Genomic DNA, 19,507 nt, shown 5'->3' on the forward strand with positions numbered 1-19,507 from the left:
ACGGCCGGAGTCCGAGAGATAGACACGGGAGCTACCGCCCCCACACGTGGCCGGCGCCATCTTGCAAACCCTGATACAGAAGGCGCGGGCAGTGAGAGCGGAGACAAAACAGCGCTGGCCCAGTCACCTGCCCACACGCGATAGGTGCCATTGCTCCGACACACGGAGGATTGGGGCAGCTGAGGTAACCGGCGCACGGCTGCAGAGAAAGAGGACCGGAGACGCGCCAAAACGGCAGCGCCATTCTGGACACAGATAACAGCACAGTGAGGCCTGATTGAAGAAGATAGCTGCACCCGAGGTGCATAGACACCACACAGGCGCAAACACTCAGCAGAGGCTCCAGAGATATCCGCAATTAACTGTGAGTTTTAACTATCAGCTAACCCTGCATTGCTATATACACAGTGGACTATTGCTGACAAGAGTACACATTGAATAATAGCTTGCTGAAGAATTACTGCCTCTGATATATTACACTGTGTGAATCCTTCTGATATACCATTACTGCTGACTATCTGCAGGCAACATGAGCCCCCCTAAAGCGAGCGCCATTGACAAGCTCAGAGAATTTGCAAGGGGAGATTCTGCAGAACCTGCACGTACTCCACAACCACAACGCACGGTGCATACCAGAGCTAAACCTAATGCAACTGCCTCAACTTCACAAATAGAGGTGGAGGAGGATGCAGAAGAACCTACTCTGAAACAAGTAACCCTACAAGTGCTAGCGGCAATAGACTCCTGCAAAAGTTCTCTCACAGGCAAGCTTGATGAAGTGAGAGTTGATGTGGGCCTGCTTCGTCACGATTTACAAAACCTCAGAGACCGTGTCAAAACCACTGAGGAAAGAATATCGCAGGTAGAGGACCGCACAGCCAGTGTCCCGAGATCCCTTTCCTCTCTCAAGTCAGAGTCTGATTTACTTAAACAAAAGGCGGACGACCTGGAAAATCGGCTCCGCAGAAACAATATTAGAATAATTGGCATGCCAGAGAAAACAGAGGGCAGAAGTCCGGAAGAATTTCTTGAAAACTGGCTGCAGGAACTGTTCCCCGCTGCAAAATTCTCGCCGGCCTTTGTGGTAGAAAGGGCGCATAGGGTGCCGGCTAGAGCGCCCCCACCAGGAGCAGCTCCGCGCCCACTTCTAGCAAGAATGCTAAATTGCAAAGACCGAGACATGATCCTCCAACAAGCCCGCAAACACCCGAACATCTGTGTGGATAATGCGAAGATCTCCATTTTTCCTGACTTTTCTCTGGAACTCCAGAAACGACGGGCAACCTTCACAGATGTGAAACGCAGGCTTCGGGAAAAAAATGTTCCTTACTCCATGGCCTACCCCGCTCGCCTGAGAGTCCTAGACGGTGACAAAGCTATTTTCTTCACTTCTCCAGCAGAGGCCAGTGAATGGCTGGACCTCCGCAGAAACGCGTCGCCGAGACAACGCTGATCAGAATCCCCGAGAGAAGCTATCCTCAAGCCAACATCCAGGAGGAACACGTGAGCGAGGGGACAGTGTTTTAAAAAAAGGGTTGCATATCCATTATAGCATATTTGCAAACTTGGTTATTATTTGTTCATAACGGCTACTAATTACTGAAATGATAACTGTATTCATATATATAGTCAGTTCTGGACCTTCACTGAGATTTTGTACTCGGTAGAGTACACAAGGATATGCAATAGCCTGGGGTCAAATGTTAAAGTATTTGGGTCCTTAGGAAAACCGCATATACTCTTTGCCTATGATCCACCAGGCATGGCAGGAGTATCCCAGTTTTCTAGCCAATTCTGTCGGGAACGCCTCACGACCTCCGCGACCATGGTTAGGTCGAGATGACGGAGGGGCGACCCGAATAGTTGTTTATAACACTAAGATTATGTTTAAAGTATGTTATGTATACCAACCTAAAAACCAGTTGAAGGATGCAGAGGAACAGAGATTATTACTTACGCGTTCTAAGACGGGGGCACTAACTGACATGACTGGGATCCACTTAGATAACACCCACACGCATTATGTCTGAAATACGACTTTTTTCATGGAATGTGAGAGGATTGGGCACTCCTAGGAAGAGGATTATGGTGTTTTCACAGATTACCAGACAAAATCCGCACATAATATGCCTCCAGGAAACGCACTTGATCCCATCCAAAACGCACACCCTACACAAACCTTGGGTTCAGTGGGGACTGCACTCATGCCATGGCTCAGCCTCTAGAGGGGTTTCAATCTTAGTACATAGATCCCTAAGATGGGAGGACAAAGCCCAATTGGTGGATACTGAGGGCAGATTTGCATTTGTACACGCGCACATTGACGGAGTGGCATACAACATCTTAGGGATTTATAGCCCTCCACCCGCCTCCCTGACGGTACTGCGCCAAGCCGCAGTATTTGCCACAACATACCCGCATGCCCTTAACCTATGTATGGGGGACTTTAATGCCCTGTTACACCCGAACCTAGACAGATTCCAAACCACACAAGCCGCATTGTCAGACCCCAGACCCACACCACTGTCTGCCCTGTTAGCCGAACTGGGATGGACGGACCTATGGAGACACCGAAACCCCCAGGCTAAAGTATTCTCCTGCTACAGTGCAACTCATAAATCACTCTCACGAATCGACTATATAATGGGTTCCACTATATTGATCCCACACATACAAAATATACAATATCTCCCCAGGGGAACCTCGGATCACTCACCAATAACTTGTACACTGGGCACAAGAGCGACATCCATTATGTACAGGCAAGCTATACATCCCTTCTGGTTGGGGTTGATAGGTGCGCAGGACAGAACCCCTGAACAACTGATCGCCTTTTTTCAAGCTCATGCAATAGAGCAGGACCGCAGAACCCAATGGGATGCCATGAAGGCGTATATACGCACATGCATTCAGTCAACCATTTCTCACGTTAAAAAAGAGTCGAAGCGACAAGAAACTGAACTAGCAGAGCTATATTGCAACTTAGAGCAACGATATATAGAGAACCCATCCGACCCTAACAGGGAAGCCTGGCTACAGACAGGTAGATTATACCTCCACACAATAAAAGAGAAGGCAGACAATAAAATGTTTTTTTACAAACAGACCGCCTTTGAACTGGGCAATCAATCAGCAAAACTTCTTGCCCACATAGCTAGACAACACTCAATGTCACCTCCTATCCTACGCATACGCTCATCAAACGGGACAGTGCTACAGACACACTCAGAGATCCTAGCCAGGTTCACAGAATTTTATGAACATCTATACAGCTCATCCCTGGCAGGGACAGATGAGGACATAGAGCAATACCTTGGCAGGATTACGCTACCGACTTTGACCCTTGAGCATGCTGACCTTTTAGAAAGACCAATAACACTAGAGGAGGTGGAAGACGCAATAGACCAATTAAGCAACAACAAATCACCTGGCCCAGACGGTCTTCCCAAAGAATTATACAGCAAATACAAAGACCTGCTCCTTCCCAAATTACTGGAAATGTATGAAACTTCCTTTACAGAGGGAGAACTCCCGAGATCGCTGACTGAAGCCACAATTATCCTGATACTAAAACCTGGTAAGGACCCACTGGACTGCGGATCTTACAGGCCAATAGCGTTACTAAACACTGACTATAAGGTCCTTACTAGGATATTAGCTTCCCGACTCAACCAGGTTATCCTAACTTTAATTCACCCAGACCAATGCGGTTTCATGCCGGGGAAGTCTACCTCGGATAATATTAGGAGAGTCCAGGTTGTTGCCCAGATCGGACAGCCGAGGGGAAGGGACTGGGCATTGGCGTCCCTAGATACAGCAAAGGCATTCGACTCGGTAGAATGGCCCTTTCTCAGTCGATGTCTAGGGAAATTCGGTTTCGGGCCCCGATTTTGTAAATGGATAGGCATACTATATTCAAAACCCAACAGCAGACTATTGGTCAACGGTGAATTATCCCCAACTTTTAATCTCCACAGAGGCACACGCCAGGGATGCCCGCTGTCCCCGCTCTTGTTTGCCCTTACCATTGAGGTGTTGGCTGCCCAACTCCGCCAGGACCCCATATATACGGGAATCGAGTTGGGACAAAGAGAGGATAGAGTGGGCCTGTACGCCGACGACATGATCCTGTTCATGTCCAACCACACCACATCCCTACCACACGCCATTACACTTATCAATGACTTTGGCACTTATTCAGGATTACAGGTGAATTGGACAAAATCGGTGTTCATGCCACTAGGCACTCAGACCTGGGAAGGCCCAGCAATAGTGGAGGGGCTGGCAGTAGTGACTGAATTTAAGTACCTGGGTATAATGATTACCAAAACATATCAGGACACGCGTAATCACATTACAGGCCCACTACTCTCTTATATAAGGGAGAAATACAGGGCTTGGAAAACACTTCCACTCTCAGTCGCGGGGAGAATTAACTTGGTCAAACTTATAATTCTCCCGAAGTGCCTATATATCATACAACATGCGGCAGTTCCACTACCCAAAAAATTCTTTAAAGAACTACACTCACTGACAGGGGTTTTCATATGGGCCACCTCTAGAGCCAAACTCAGTCTCCAAACACTACAGCGTCCAAAAGATGAAGCCGGGATGGCACTCCCCGATTTCTACAATTATTACCTGGCAGGACAACTTAGGTACTTAAACAGCTGGATGGGAGGGCAGACCCTACCTAACTCAGAACACCACCTGCAACATTACTTGAATCTCACATCCCTATGGCCGGTTCTTGAACCACCCAGGGATTTAACCATGCCTCTACTACCCCTACACAAGATAGCTAGGCAGGTCTGGGAGGCAGCCAAGCAAACAGCAGGCTTTTCTGGTATAATTGCCGAAACTCCATTATGGCATAACCCTTCACTCCCCCAACTACACGCACTGGAGGGACAGATACACTGGGAACGGAAAGGCATAGCAACATTAGGAGATATTTACTCTACAAACATCCTCTGCTCCTACCAAGAACTACAAACGAAATACGAGCTGGACAGAGGCTTCTTTTACAAATATCTGCAGCTCAGACACGCGTTGGATGCTCAGTTCCCGACACCCCGCCCACCCATATCCTCTTATCCCTTAATCGGAATTTTCAGGACACAGGGACCCAGAGGGTTGGTCTCAGCACTCTACACCCATCTAATCCGAGAAAAGACCCTTAAATCTCCAATCACCGCCATAAACAAATGGAAATCACATATTCCCTCACTAGAGGATGAATCAATTTCAGACATTCTCTCATTACACCTCAAAGTCTCCCCCTCAATAAATAATAGACTTATCCAATTATACTTCACACATCAAGCATACCTGACGCCTGTGCGAATGAAACATATGGGACGAACACAAACCACAGCGTGCCCCAGGTGTGGAGACCTCAATGCAGACTTCTGGCACATGAGTTGGAGCTGTCCTCCAATCCAAAAATTTTGGAAGGAAGTAACAGATTTCCTAACGACCATCTTACCGGTACCACTAACACATTCCCCTGAGACATGCTTATTGGGCCTAATTCCTGATGTAGATTGGACTCATTACCAAATCATATTCTTACAAGAAACATTATTTATGGCCCGGAAATGTATAGCACTTAGGTGGTACTCTCCCAATACCCCTACCCTAAGTATGTGGAAGCTTCAAGTGAACCAAATACTTCCGTACGAGAAAATAATTTACAAGCACAGACAAAAACCAGACAAGTTTAGTCACATTTGGGGAGACTGGTGCGACACGCCTGGAACCAATTACTCGCCGCCTAGACTCAGAATGGCCATGAGAGAATTGTAAAAGGTAGCTAAGAGTCTGATCCCGACTGTATATGGGGGGGGGGGGGGGGACCGGGACATGGGCGATGTGAACTTATGTAAATTTAAATGCACTCACCCAACTTGAAAGGAGCGAAACCATGATGCTCCCAATCACAAGCATAATATTTTCTCCCGACTACAAAGAACGCCCAGATAACGCAAAATAAGACATCTCAACTGGCCAATGGTATACTTGTTGTTTTTTTGATGAGTTTATTGTTATGTTAAAAATCAGACAAAGCAATGTATGCAATATCATATAACATTGTAAGCATAATCTGATTGAAAGTCTGATGCTCTGATTTGATTTTATTGTGTTTTACAATAAAAAAGTTTAAAAAAAAAAAAAATGGGAGGCAAACTTGGTAAATACTGTAAGTACTAAGCTTGGTTCTGGTGTTGTATTTATAGTATGAACTTGGCTCTGGTGCTGTATTTAATTTGGTTCTGGTTTTGTATGTGTTCTACCTTCTGGATAAATGCAGTTAACATTATTTTTTGTATTTATGGGTTTTTAAAGGGCTGTTTTTGTCTACATATAAATAAATACTTTATCGAATAAGTTTGATTTTAAATTAATATAAAGTGTATTTAAAATATTATTTCAGCAAAGAAAAAAGGGAGGGGGAAAATGTAGAAGGAAAGTTGTGAGTGTGATAAAATTTAACTTTTATTAATTTATTTAAAATCTCGAGTATATTCTCACACTGTAGAATCAAGTGTTAATTAAGCAACTAGTATGGCATTATTATGCTTTGCCATACTATGTCCTTGCCACATAAGTAAGAATCTTGTACTAGAAGAAGCCGGGGAGACCCGGCGAAACACGTGTCGGGACTTCTCTTTCTATGTCTGCAGCCACAACTCAGGGACAGAAAACTCATAAGGGACAGTGTTAATTGCGGTACACATCCGCAGATGATCGCAGAGTGGATCATACTGGCAAGAATAGTGACTGTGATCTCAGTAGCGTGCTGTATGCTCCAAGAGACTTAGTCACTCACATCACTGCAGTAAGAGGAGATCCTGGTTTACAGATTATATCACCGCGATCTCCCTGCATAACAATAGCTGACAGCAGCTGTCCTGTCAAAAGACAGATACACACCTGCTCCCTGTGATCTCAACAACAGATCATCATTAACCCACACAGTCCCTGATCCCCACAAGGAATTATTGGTGGGCATCAGTTATAATTACAGGAGGGTTTAAATAAAATATAAGGGGACTCCCACCTGAACTTATATCCCTAAGTACCACAATAGGTGGTGCACACCGTGAGTGTTTTTCCAAATCTGAACACGTTTTGCGTTTTTATTTAAAATATTATAACTGTTAATTAAAATAGGTATCATTTTTTCTCACGCTGCATCACAAAACGGACTACACGCTCCCAATGTAGGGAGCCTGGTGTTAAACATTTCAATCCACTGCATAAATCTCCACATTGTGAAACATGACTAAACTCAATCCTACATTGTTTCATGTTCAAGATAAGATGTTCATCTGCCTACCATATTTGAAAGATGTAAAGGCATCTGTTTGGGCAGATTATTATCTTTATTTTTAAAATCACAGAAGACCATAATGTTAGTTTTCTATGCTCCACAGATCAGTGAAGAAAATATATTGACATGGATCAGTGACAATCAATGTAAAATGATGCATCTACAATCTTTCTCTTTTGTTTCCCTCCATTGTTTTGTCTTTAGTTGGAGAAGCTCGAAATCTCATCCCAATGGATCCTAACGGCTTGTCAGATCCTTATGTGAAGCTGAAGCTCATACCTGACCCAAAGAACTTGACTAAACAGAAAACCAGGACTGTCAAATCTACTCTTAACCCTCTTTGGAATGAGGCCTTTATTTTGTACGTAAACATTATTTTTATATTGATTGTTGTGTGCAGATTTTATATTCTAACTGAAAGATACTAGTTGGTATGATGATATCATATCACAATGTCAGGATGTATGAAGAGGGCTCCCAATTAATGCCAGCATTGTAAACCTGACCATGTAATCTAATAATGCAGCTTTGTACGCAAAGTGAGATATGCCAAAATGTGATGATACAATTAATTTGTTATGCAATGTTTTAACATTTTTCAAAAGTGACTAACAAGCAAAAAGCGTAAGAAATTTATTTTTATATTATATTTAAAAATATTTACAGCTTGGGGCGTGGCCTGACTGAGCTCTGAGACGGACGCATGTGAGTGAGCTCCGTCTCTAGACCTGACAGCAACCTTCTCCTAGCGACATAAAACAGCTATTTTTTGTACCAGAACCCACCAGAATACCACGCCATCATGATAACCCACAAAAAGTCGTCGAATAGTGGCCCTAAGAGGCTCACGGACTTCTTTTCCTCCAGACCGCAAGGCCCGGGATAAAGACAAGATGGCGGATCGCGGTCTCCGCATGCAGACTCGCCGGAGTCAAACAACTCCTCCACTCCATCGCTTACTGAAATGAGGAAGAGGGCATCAACGGGACCGAGCAGGAATGTAAGTCCCGAACTCTCCCCAAACCTAGCCTCTGATTCCCCTCCGCGATCCGGTTCGAGTGTTGGCGGTAAAAACAAAATGGCGCCGGTAAGAAACAGAACACCGAGCACTCCAGGACAAAGTCCTGATAAACAGCGCCAGAGATTATCAGACATAACAGAGGATTTGTCGCAGCCAATCTTTAATAATAATGGGGATGAGGAATATATTATTGAGGATTTACCTTCATCAGATCAGCCTGCCTCAGAAGCGTTCATAAAAACATGATGCTGGCGTTAAAGGGATCTCTGCAGAAGGATCTCTCACAACTAATATCAGCCATCCACGCTTCTATAGATGACCTGGGAGGTCGTATTGACCATACAGAAAACAAAATGTCAGAACTGACAAATTCCCACAATGAGCTTATTGATGCTCATTGCAGCTTAGAAGAACAAGTGGAGGCGATAAAAGTAAAAATGGCTGATATGGAGGATAGAGGAAGGAGGAACAACATGAAATTCCGGGGAATACCAGAATCTGTCTTCCCGGCGGACTTAAGATCATATATTTCCCAGTTAATCGCCACTGTGTTGCCTAATACTCCACCTGCGGAACAGCTAATAGATAGAGCCCACAGGCTCCTGAAGCCCAAAAACATCTCTGAAAACTTACCCAGGGACGTAATGCAAGATTGCATTTCTTTCATGTCAAGGAAGCCTTGATGTTTGAATCCTGGAAAGTACCGGAGCTCCCAGACCCCTTTAAGGGTATTCATCTATTTGTGGATCTATCGCAAGGTACTATCCAAGCAAGGAAAAAATTTGGTCCTATCACAACAATTCTGAGAGAGCAGAAAATTCCTTACAAATGGGGTTTCCTGCTGAAATTACTAATTCGCCGAGATGGAATTACATCTGTCTTGAATAGCCCTGAGGAAGGCCCTTCACTTCTGGCAAAATGGGGTTTGGGCGAAGTTGTGATGTCTCAAGCTTCCAGTACCTCACACCAACAGAAGATCCGGAAGGACTGGGACACAATGGGGCAGATTTATCAAGTGCCTGAAAGTCCGAATATTTCCAGTTGCCCATGGCAACCAATCACAGCTCCCCTTTAAAATATTCATGAGCACTGGTAAAATGAAAGCTGAACTGTGATTGGTTGCCATGGGCAACTGAAAATATTCTGACTTTCAGACACTTGATAAATCTGCCCTAATGATTCTCCACAGGAGAAAGTTAAAAATTTAAAAATATTTTAACAACCTCTCATTTTCAGGTCGAAAAGCCGAAGGTGGACTATTACCCCCATGTATCAACAGGTCAAAATAATTCCTGTATTCTTATGTTGGCTATGTACTTCAACAAGTCAAATGCAAATGTTCGCCATTGGCAGCAGGATCACTGTATCCCCTCCTTTGCCACTAAGTTTTTCTGTTTTCTGTTCTGGAGGTTAAGTGGTGAGTTTGTAGGTCATGTTCAAGCACACTACCGAAGTGAGCAGGTAATGAATACTTTTCCTCTATGGGTACCCTGTCACCTTTGTATTTAATAATTAATGTCTCTTAAAATATTGTCTCTTAACACCAAGGGACTCAACTCTCCTTTTAAAAGATCATCAGTGTGGAGAGAAGCAAATAAAGTGAAGGCAGACATAATTTGTCTTCAGGAGACACATTTTGCTAAACATAACAGCCCCAAATTCTCTAACAACAAATTTCCCATCTCCTTCCAAGCAAATGCGGATACCAAAACAGCAGGAGTATTTATAGCAGTACGAGACAGTGTAAATTTCTGTGTCCTAGAATCTTTGATAGATGATGGGGGAAGATATCTTGTCCTGGTATGCACCATTGATTCAGTGCCCTTTACTATAGTGAACCTCTACTGTCCAAACTCTTCACAAAAAAGGTTCCTGAATAAGAATGAAAAAAGTTAACCGCATACAAAAAGGAAATCTACTCTTGTGTGGGGATTTTAATCTAATTCCAGACTCCAAAGTAGACTCTATGAATCAGGGCAGGCTATCTCCCCCATCACTAGGTCAATGGCTCATCGAGAAGGGCCTCTTTGATTGTTTTAGATGTTGCAATGCCACATCAAAAGAGTATACTTTCTTCTCTAATCACCACAAAACTTTCTCGAGAATTGACCTCTTTCTAACAGATAGGGACACCTTACCCTGGGTGGAATCCTCTGAGATAGGGGTGGCAACTTGGTCTGATCACGCTCCTATTTATTTATCAATAAACTTGTCACCTAAACTTCTTCCTACAAGAAGATGGAGGAACTCCACATATATATTTCATCTCCCGTCCATGACATCTAGAATTGAGAGAGCCATGCTAGAATTTTTCTCCTTAAATAATGTGGATAATATTTCCCCAGAAGAACTTTGGGTTGCACATAAAATAGCCATTAGGGGAACATTAATGCTGATATCAGCCCAATTCAACAGAGCTAAAAAAAGAAATTAGAGGAGTGTATTCATAATATTAGATCTCTAGAGACTACCCTGCAATCTAACTATTCGGCAGAAAAATACTCTGAATTATTAGAAGCTAGACAAAATATGAGGCCAGCTCTCATGTCCCAGTATAACAAACAAATGACGGTAATGAAAGCTTCTTATTATTCCTCCTTTAATAAACCCAGTAGGTTAATGGCTATGAAGGCCAAACCCATAAGAATAAGGACAGAAATCCCCTTCCTATATAACTCAAAAAATCCCTCAGAGAAGGTGTCCCACCCGAATAAAATAGCAAACATTTTTAAATCCTTCTATGAGGAACTTATAACCTCAAGGCTGATAAGGCAACGTATATCCCCTCCCAGGAGGACATTGACTCTTTCTTAGATCAAATTAAGGTCCCAACTTTATCTCCAGGCCAATTAGAATTACTGAATTCACCTATCACCCTGAATGAACTAAATGAGGCTATTAAAAATGCAAAGAAAGGGAAAGCCCCGGGCACAGATGGGTTCAGTAACGAATACTACCAGACTTTCTCTCACATTCTGGGCCCATACATGTTGAAAGTTTTCAATAGGGCTATGTCTAGAGGTTCTTTACCTCCAGAGATGTTGAGGGCCACAACAGTGACACTTCCAAAGCCTGGAAAGGAACCCTAAACTCCAGCCGATTTTAGACCAATCTCATTACTAAATTGCGATACCAAGCTTTATGCTAAAATCCTGGCCAATAGATTACTTGCAATACTCCCAAGTTTAATACACTACGACCAGGCAGGATTTACAAAAGGACGCCAAACGTCCGATGGCACACGTAGAATTATTGATATTGTGTCGGCCATGGGTTCGAGTCGGATGCCTTCTCTGCTCCTAACTTTGGATGCGGAGAAGGCATTCGATAGGATCCATTGGGGTTTTGCATTTTCTACCCTTAAAAAGTTTGGATTTGAGGGTCCTATACTGAGTGCCATAAAAGCACTATACTCAGCTCCCTCAGCTAGGGTCCTTGCGAATGGCTTTCTGTCTGTAGTTTTATCTATAACTAATGGAACATGCCAAAGGTGCCCACTATCCCCACTCATTTTTGTGTTACTGATGGAACCCCTGGCAAGATCTAAAGACTCAATCAAAGGTGTCCAGACTGCGAATACCCAGCATAAAATTGGACTGTTTGCGGATGATGTTGTCCTCACACTCACAGATCCCCTTAATTCGTTGAAAGAGGTAATGGAGGTACTTGAGGAATTTGGAAGGGTTTCCTTCTATAAAATTAATGCTAGCAAATCCCTCCTATTAGGGATTAATGTCCCTCAAGTGGTATGCAATCAAATAAAAGAGGCCTTCCCTTTCCAATGGGTGAAAGAAGCAATACCTTATCTAGGAGTAACAATCTGCTTCCCGTTTTCTAATCTCGCCAATATTAACCTAATACCCATGCTGAGTGTCTTACAAAAAGAACTCGACGCTTTAAATAGAACGGAACCGTCATTGCTAGGTAGAATGACATTATATAAAATGTTAGTCCTCCCTAAGATTTTGTATATTTTGAGAGCGTTAACTATCCCTATTCCTAAATCCTTGCTTCGGAGGTTTCAGAAGCAAATGCTGAATTTCATCTGGAAGGGGCAGAAGCCCAGAGTGTCCCAGACAATTTTATATACCCCCAAATTAGAAGGAGGCTTGGGAGTACCCAATATCTGGATTTACCACAAAGCCTTTGTCGCTCAGCAATTAAAGGCTTGGGGGGGATCATACTCACACTCAAGCTGTCCAGATATTGAATCACATTTGGCAGGGAGCCATAAACTTTCTACCCTTCTCCTGGCCCATTCGATAAAGTCAGACTTACCCCTCCCTGGAGATCTTCCACCTACTATTAAATCCTCATTGGTGGCCTGGAAGTCTCTGTTATCTATGAACAATCTGTCCATTCTCACAAAAGTAGTGCATATCCCCTTGGAAACTCTGAATGTCATCAACCCTACTTTACCAACTAAACATTGGCTCCTCAAGGGCATGCATACCTTCAGTGACTTATTTGATGGGGGGTTCCCGGCTTCCTTCCAATCATTGAGCAATAAATACAATCTTGGAGCAGCAGACTTTCTATTATATGCACAAACTAGAGCGGTCTTAGCTAAAATCCCCTCCCCAACTTTGAATCTTCCTGAACCACTAGCAAATGTGCTGGAAGGTAAACTTAGTAAATGCTTTAAATCCACCAAACTCATATACGCAGCATTTGGGGAAAAGGAATCCAAAGGAGAATTATTGCATTATAATAAATGGAATGCAGAACTGGGGAAACAAATCCACCATGAAGATTGGACTTCCGCTATATATTGGGCCTCTAAGGCATCCCATTCAGCTAACCTTATGGAGGTCCATCTCAAAGTATTGACAAGATGGTACCTAACCCCCAGCAAATTGGCAAAAATTTTCCCAGGCTCCTCTGAGAAATGTTGGAGAGGCTGTAATGAGGTAGGAACACTGTCCCATGTATTTTGGGGGTGTCCAATATTGGACAATTTCTGGATAAAGATAAAGCCTTAGCTCTGGTGGGAGTGGGTATTAAAAAGGTGCCAGCTGCTAGCCGCAAACTGGTTAATCATATACTGATGTCTGCCAAACTCCTAATAGCCAGAAACTGGAAGAAGAAACCTCCCCCTAAAGTTCAAGAGTTAAATGACTTGCTAGCTGTGCATTGTAGCTTTGAAAGATTGCTCACTCACAAAAACGGGACCCCCCACCTATTCAGAAAAATGTGGGACCCGTGGATTTCTCTGTTTCCACAGCTCACCCCGGGATGCCCAGGTATATCAGCTTAAAAGGTACTCAATATCCATGCATGTTCTCATTTTGGTAGCTTCAACAGCTCTTGTGTTAAATATTCCACTTGTGAGAGGAGTGGTTGATCATACCAGAAATGACCTAAATTTTGTTAGTTATGTTCTTTTTGTTTAATGTTCCCTTGTCCAAATGTTGGGCTTGATAGTTAAGTATGATCGTCTATTTGAACCTATAAGTGCAAATAATATTTTGTGCGATCCTAGCGTATGTTCTAGATCATATAAATCCAGGCATATAAATGTACCTTTCCTTAGGCATGTCTGTTGATTTAATGCTTCAATTTTCTCTATGGCTCCAAAGAATGTATGCTTGTTAATGGCAACGTGTCGTACATCACTTCATATTATGTCTCTACTTTTGAAAAATCCTTTCAATAAAAATTTATTGTTTAAAAAAAAAAATATTTACAGCTTTAGCATGGTAGCTGCCCTGCCAGGTCACGGCGCAATTAAATACAGTGCATGCGATTAGACGTGGTTGGGTGCTATAGACCTCTACTGGGGACATGATCTGGCCATAAATTTTGTGTCCAGGTCATGGTCATATCAGTTATGTGCAAGTGGCATAAGCACACGAAAATTTGCTCCACAAAATTTGTCATGACCAGAAAGGTAATTATTTCAGAGTACAGAACACAATGGGTGTAACTCAATAGGAGTAATGTATCATTAGACAGGCTCTTTGGGACAGTTCTGTGTCTGTCTTTGGAGCTCCACTGCTCATCAGATTCATTAAAGTGGCTTTGGCCCTATAACCCTATAACCGCCGAGTCCTAGTGCATGGAGAGGGCTTGCGGGCCAAGCCCTCTTCATAGCCGGTAAGTCTTTGCTGCGTATTGCCGGTAACACAGCGATCAGTGCTAGCACCGATTGCGGGTGTTTTCTCGACGACCGTGGCCGGCAATGGCATGGGCACCGCCATCTTGTCACGGATAGTTGCTCCGCGTGACATAATCAGGGAGAAGCAATCTGTCGCCATGGTAGCCTTGGGTCTTCGGAAGACTTCGGAACACTTAGTTTTAACTCATTCATTACTGTAGTATGGCAGTATATGATAGAATTGATCAGTCAACGTAGGGTTAAAGTACCCTAGGGAGTCTAAAAAATAGTAAAAGTAAAAATAAAAAAATTAAAAAAAAATTATATTAAAAAACCCTAAAAATTCTAATCACCCCCCTTTCCCTAGAACTGATATAAATATTAATAAACAGTAAAAATCATAAACACATTAGGTATCGCCGCATCCAAAAATGCCCGATCTATCAAAATATAATAATAGTTTTTCATTGCGTTTTACCCCGTAGCGGAAAATAGCGCCCAAAGTCGAAAATAGCACTTTTTTGCCATTTTGAAAAATATAAAAAATCAATAAAAAGTGATCAAAAGATCACACAGTCCTAAAAATTGTAGCAATTAAAACGCTATCAAAAGACGCAAAAAATGACACAATCCACAGCTCCGTACACCGAAGTATGAAAAAGTTATTGGCGCCAGAAGATGGCAAAATTTAAAAAAAAAATTTGTACAGGTTTTAATTTTTGTAAATGTATGAAAACATTATAAAACCTATACAAATTTGTTATCCCCATGATTGTACTGACCCAAAGAATAAAGTAGACCCCCTTTCCCTAGAACTGATATAAATATTAATAAACAGTTAAAATCATAAACACATTAGGTATCGCCGCATCCAAAAATGCCCGATCTATCAAAATATAATAGTAGTTTTTCATTGCGTTTGACCCCTTAGCGGAAAATAGCGCCCAAAGTCGAAAATAGCACTTTTTTGCCATTTTGAAAAATATAAAAAATCAATAAAAAGTGATCAAAAGATTACACAGTCCTAAAAATTGTAGCAATGAAAACGCTATCAAAAGACGCAAAAAATGACACAACCCACAGCTCCGTACACCGAAGTATGAAAAAGTTATTGGCGCCAGAAGATGGCAAAATTTAAAAAAAAAAAATTGTACAGGTTTTAATTTTTGTAAATGTATGAAAACATTATAAAACCTATACAAATTTGTTATCCCCATGATTGTACTGACCCAAAGAATAAAGTAGACCCCCTTTCCCTAGAACTGATATAAATATTAATAAACAGTTAAAATCATAAACACATTAGGTATCGCCGCATCCAAAAATGCCCGATCTATCAAAATATAATAATAGTTTTTCATTGCGTTTGACCCCGTAGCGGAAAATAGCGCCCAAAGTCGAAAATAGCACTTTTTTGCCATTTTGAAAAATATAAAAAATCAATAAAAAGTGATCAAAAGATCACACAGTCCTAAAAACTGTAGCAATGAAAACGCTATCAAAAGACGCAAAAAATGACACAACCCACAGCTCCGTACACCGAAGTATGAAAAAGTTGGCGCCAGAAGATGGCAAAATTAAAAAAAAAAAAATTGTACAGGTTTTCATTTTTGTAAATGTATGAAAACATTATAAAACCTATACAAATTTGTTATCCCCATGATTGTACTGACCCAAAGAATAAAGTAGACATGTCATTTGGGGCGCACAGTGAAAGCTGTAAAATTCAAGCCCACAAGAAAATGTTTTTCACCATTTTCAATGCACTTGGAATTTTTTCTCGCTTCCCAGTACACGGCATGGAATATTAAATACCGTCACTTTGAAGTGCAGTTTGTTACACAAAAAATAAGCCATAACACAGCTCTTTATGTGGAAAAATAAAAAAGTTATAGATTTTTGAAGGTGGGGAGTGAAAAATGGAAGTGAAAAAACTAAAAAAGGGCCAGGTCGTTAAGGGGTTAATAAATGTGCTTATGCTCCACATGTGTCTGGAATTTTTCCTCGCAAAATACACTAAAAGTCGCAGCACATACACCAGCGGGGGGCTGGAGTGACTTTGCTACTTTTTTTGAAAAAAGGCGCAAGCTATATATCTGGTTTTGCATGGTGTTGCACTAGCATTAGTTCTATGTTTATGCCTGTATAGTGGAGTGGTAGGAATAGTCCTGTGTGACTTTTGAGCAATGAGAAGCCACAAAAAAACCTCTATATGACTTATATATACGCCAAACCCGCCCCCAAAAACCTATGATAAATCTCCTCCTTCTCAGGAAGTGGTCGTCCATTAACAAAAGAAAGAGCTGGAAGCATCTCCAGGCAGATTAAAGGTAGCTGATGCCAGCTGTACCACAGTCTGAATACAAAGTCACTGAGATCTGATTCTTGCTGACCCAAAATAATGCAGAAAAACTGATATTTGGGGATAGTGAAGTCCCACCTATATATGTCTCTCAAACCAGTATTTACTATAAAATCCCTCACACACTCCTTTTGGGTGAGCCAAAGCTGCAGTTCCCAGGTAGTGTCCACCATGAAGTGTCCTTCATGGTAGTCTGGTAGCTTGCCACGTCAGTGTTAGAGGAGAACATCTGGGGAAAGGTGCCAGGATTAACCATAATCAAATGGCACCCCTAATTCACTATTAGTGTAATTATAGAAGGAAATAGATGTGTTCTTCTGTACCATCTTGTGATGTAGCCAAAAAATTAAGGGGATACCAGGGGAATTCTTATTGGCTGGCTGGCAATATACTCGGGGCATGGGCTGCCTGGCTATATACTAGGGGCATTGGCTGGCTAGCTATATAGTAGAGGGTAGGAACTGGCTATATACTAGGGGACAGCTTCAAATATTAGATGATGTTCACATTACCTTCCCCTAGGCTAGCAGTGGTGTTGTTTCCCCTGGTGTGGGCGATATAGTGAATGGAAACATTAGAAAGTGGCCCTGCAATTGTGTGATGTATATTCTGCCATGTCTCCACACATTAGTCCCCACCCCAGAGTTATTACAGAAATGTGTCACCTACCGAGGGCAGGGGAGGGTTTTTAATGTACACATTATAGTCACGTCCATAGCTGTAGTTATCTGAGATGATTGAACAGTAGATAGATTATTGCAGCTCTGGATGTGACTGGAGTATCAGAAATTATATAATATTAGATGATTGTTAAAAAGCAGAAAAATTTCACTAGAAAATACTTTAAACCAAGAAGCTTGTTAAAAACTGTGCTAAACACATCTTGGTGCAGTTCTTAGCCACCTCAGTTTCTCCCCATTTGGCATAACCCAAAATATAAAGGTGATGGATATTTTGATACACAGTTGATTGGTATACTTATAAAACAATATTTTTTATTCCTTTCAAAGGGTTTTCCAGTTCAATGGAAAAGCCCAGGCTGGCAAGAATGGTAGGTGGAAGTAATTTTTAGTGTCAGGGGGTTCAACAAGACTAGAGCACAGCACCAAAGGAACGAGAACCCACAGAGTGACAAGTACCTTTTTCCTATTTTCTGCCTGCCAGAGTTTTTCCAATTTCACTGGAATACCACTTGAAAGTAGGTGCAACATTTTTTTTTACTAATATGTCTTTTTGAATACTCACAGCATTAATTCATTTTTTTTTCATGGATTCATAAGCTCCCTAAAGCCAGGTGATGAAGACCGACGTCTATCTGTAGAAGTCTGGGACTGGGATCGCACATCACGCAATGACTTTATGGGATCCATGTCATTTGGTGTTTCAGAAATCATGAAGAATGCTGTGGATGGCTGGTAATTATTTTAAATCTACTTACTTATTGCATTAGTGAACTTTGGGTTATTTAAGGTCCCGTGATAAGTGTATAAAAGCTATGCATTTGTCCATAGTAAAGAAACAAATCATAAGAAATATATGGAATATCAGACACCAATGAACTTTCCTCAGAATACCTACCTCACTTTCCTTTCTTTTTTTCTTATCCTTCTTTCTCTTTTTTATATTTGTTTACATGGTGTTGCTGTAATTTATTCTCCCATTATTATTTATATCATGTATCACTTAAATGTCATTTGGGCCTCATAATTTATTTTTTTTTCAATATCTTTTTTATGTGCTGCCACGTGCAATGTTTTTTTCGGTGGCTTACATTTGTTTTATGTTTTACTTGCTGGTTGTGGATCTTTTCAATTACCATTTCCTTCATGCTACCATTTTTCCTATGTCACCCTATTTGGTCCTGGTTGTTTGTCTGCCCCGTGTCTCTCTCAGGTACAAGCTATTGAATCAAGAAGAAGGCGAGTATTACAATGTGCCTGTAGCTGATGACGCAGATGACTTTGGACTTCGACAAAAGTTCGAGGTACAGGCTTTGTCCGTACACATATTTGGGTTATAAAATAGAATATTTTTTCCATAGATAATAACCATACATTGGTTTCCAAACATAGTATCCTGTTTAGAAGAAGATGCCATTGATCTTCTCTTGGATCTTTTGAACCTATTGTAGTTTGTTAAAATGATAAGAGGATGAGAATTGTATGTACTTAAATTAATCTATAGATAAGAAGCATATAGCCAGTTAGAGCTATGATGCTTATTGTCCAGAGGCCATGTTTTTGCAGCATATATGCTATCTGTACATAACATGCCATGCATGTAATACACATTTTAGAGAACTGTTACTAATGGAGACAAAAAAACATCATTTCCATCCAACCTGCATGTAATTGATACAGTATAGATGTACCTTCTTATTAAATCCTATCATTTAATAGGATATTATATGGCTTAATGCTACTCCAGCTTGGTTGATTTTCCTTTTATACAGATGTAGATGTGGTAATTGTCTAAGGAAAGTTAACCTACTGCATTATCATACTGTAGTAATATCAAAATCAATAAATGAGAACTCAAATAGTTAAATGACTTGTCTATTCCACTATATCTACCTGTACTGTCAAAATTTATTCTAATGTGCAGTTCAGAAACTGTATCAGGTACTAAGAAAAGATTATACCCCACATTTATCAAAACTAGAATAGTCTGTACTATGTGCAGTTTGCCTGT

At 41.5% G+C, this 19,507-nt stretch overlaps 1 protein-coding gene across 3 annotated transcripts in view; it reads left to right on the forward strand.

Moving 5' to 3' along the window:
• Window positions 1-19,507, forward strand: part of PRKCG (protein kinase C gamma) — a 556,381-nt gene that overhangs the window by 338,814 nt on the left and 198,060 nt on the right. For all 3 annotated transcript variants that reach the window (XM_072110472.1, XM_072110471.1, XM_072110470.1), the window contains exons 6-8: window positions 7,541-7,697; window positions 18,097-18,231; window positions 18,710-18,800. In XM_072110472.1, coding sequence (XP_071966573.1) covers window positions 7,541-7,697; window positions 18,097-18,231; window positions 18,710-18,800 — 383 coding nt within the window. The remainder of the gene's footprint in view (window positions 1-7,540; window positions 7,698-18,096; window positions 18,232-18,709; window positions 18,801-19,507) is intronic.

This window comes from Engystomops pustulosus, chromosome 6 (assembly GCF_040894005.1).
Source record: "Engystomops pustulosus chromosome 6, aEngPut4.maternal, whole genome shotgun sequence".
Lineage (NCBI taxonomy): Eukaryota > Metazoa > Chordata > Amphibia > Anura > Leptodactylidae > Engystomops > Engystomops pustulosus.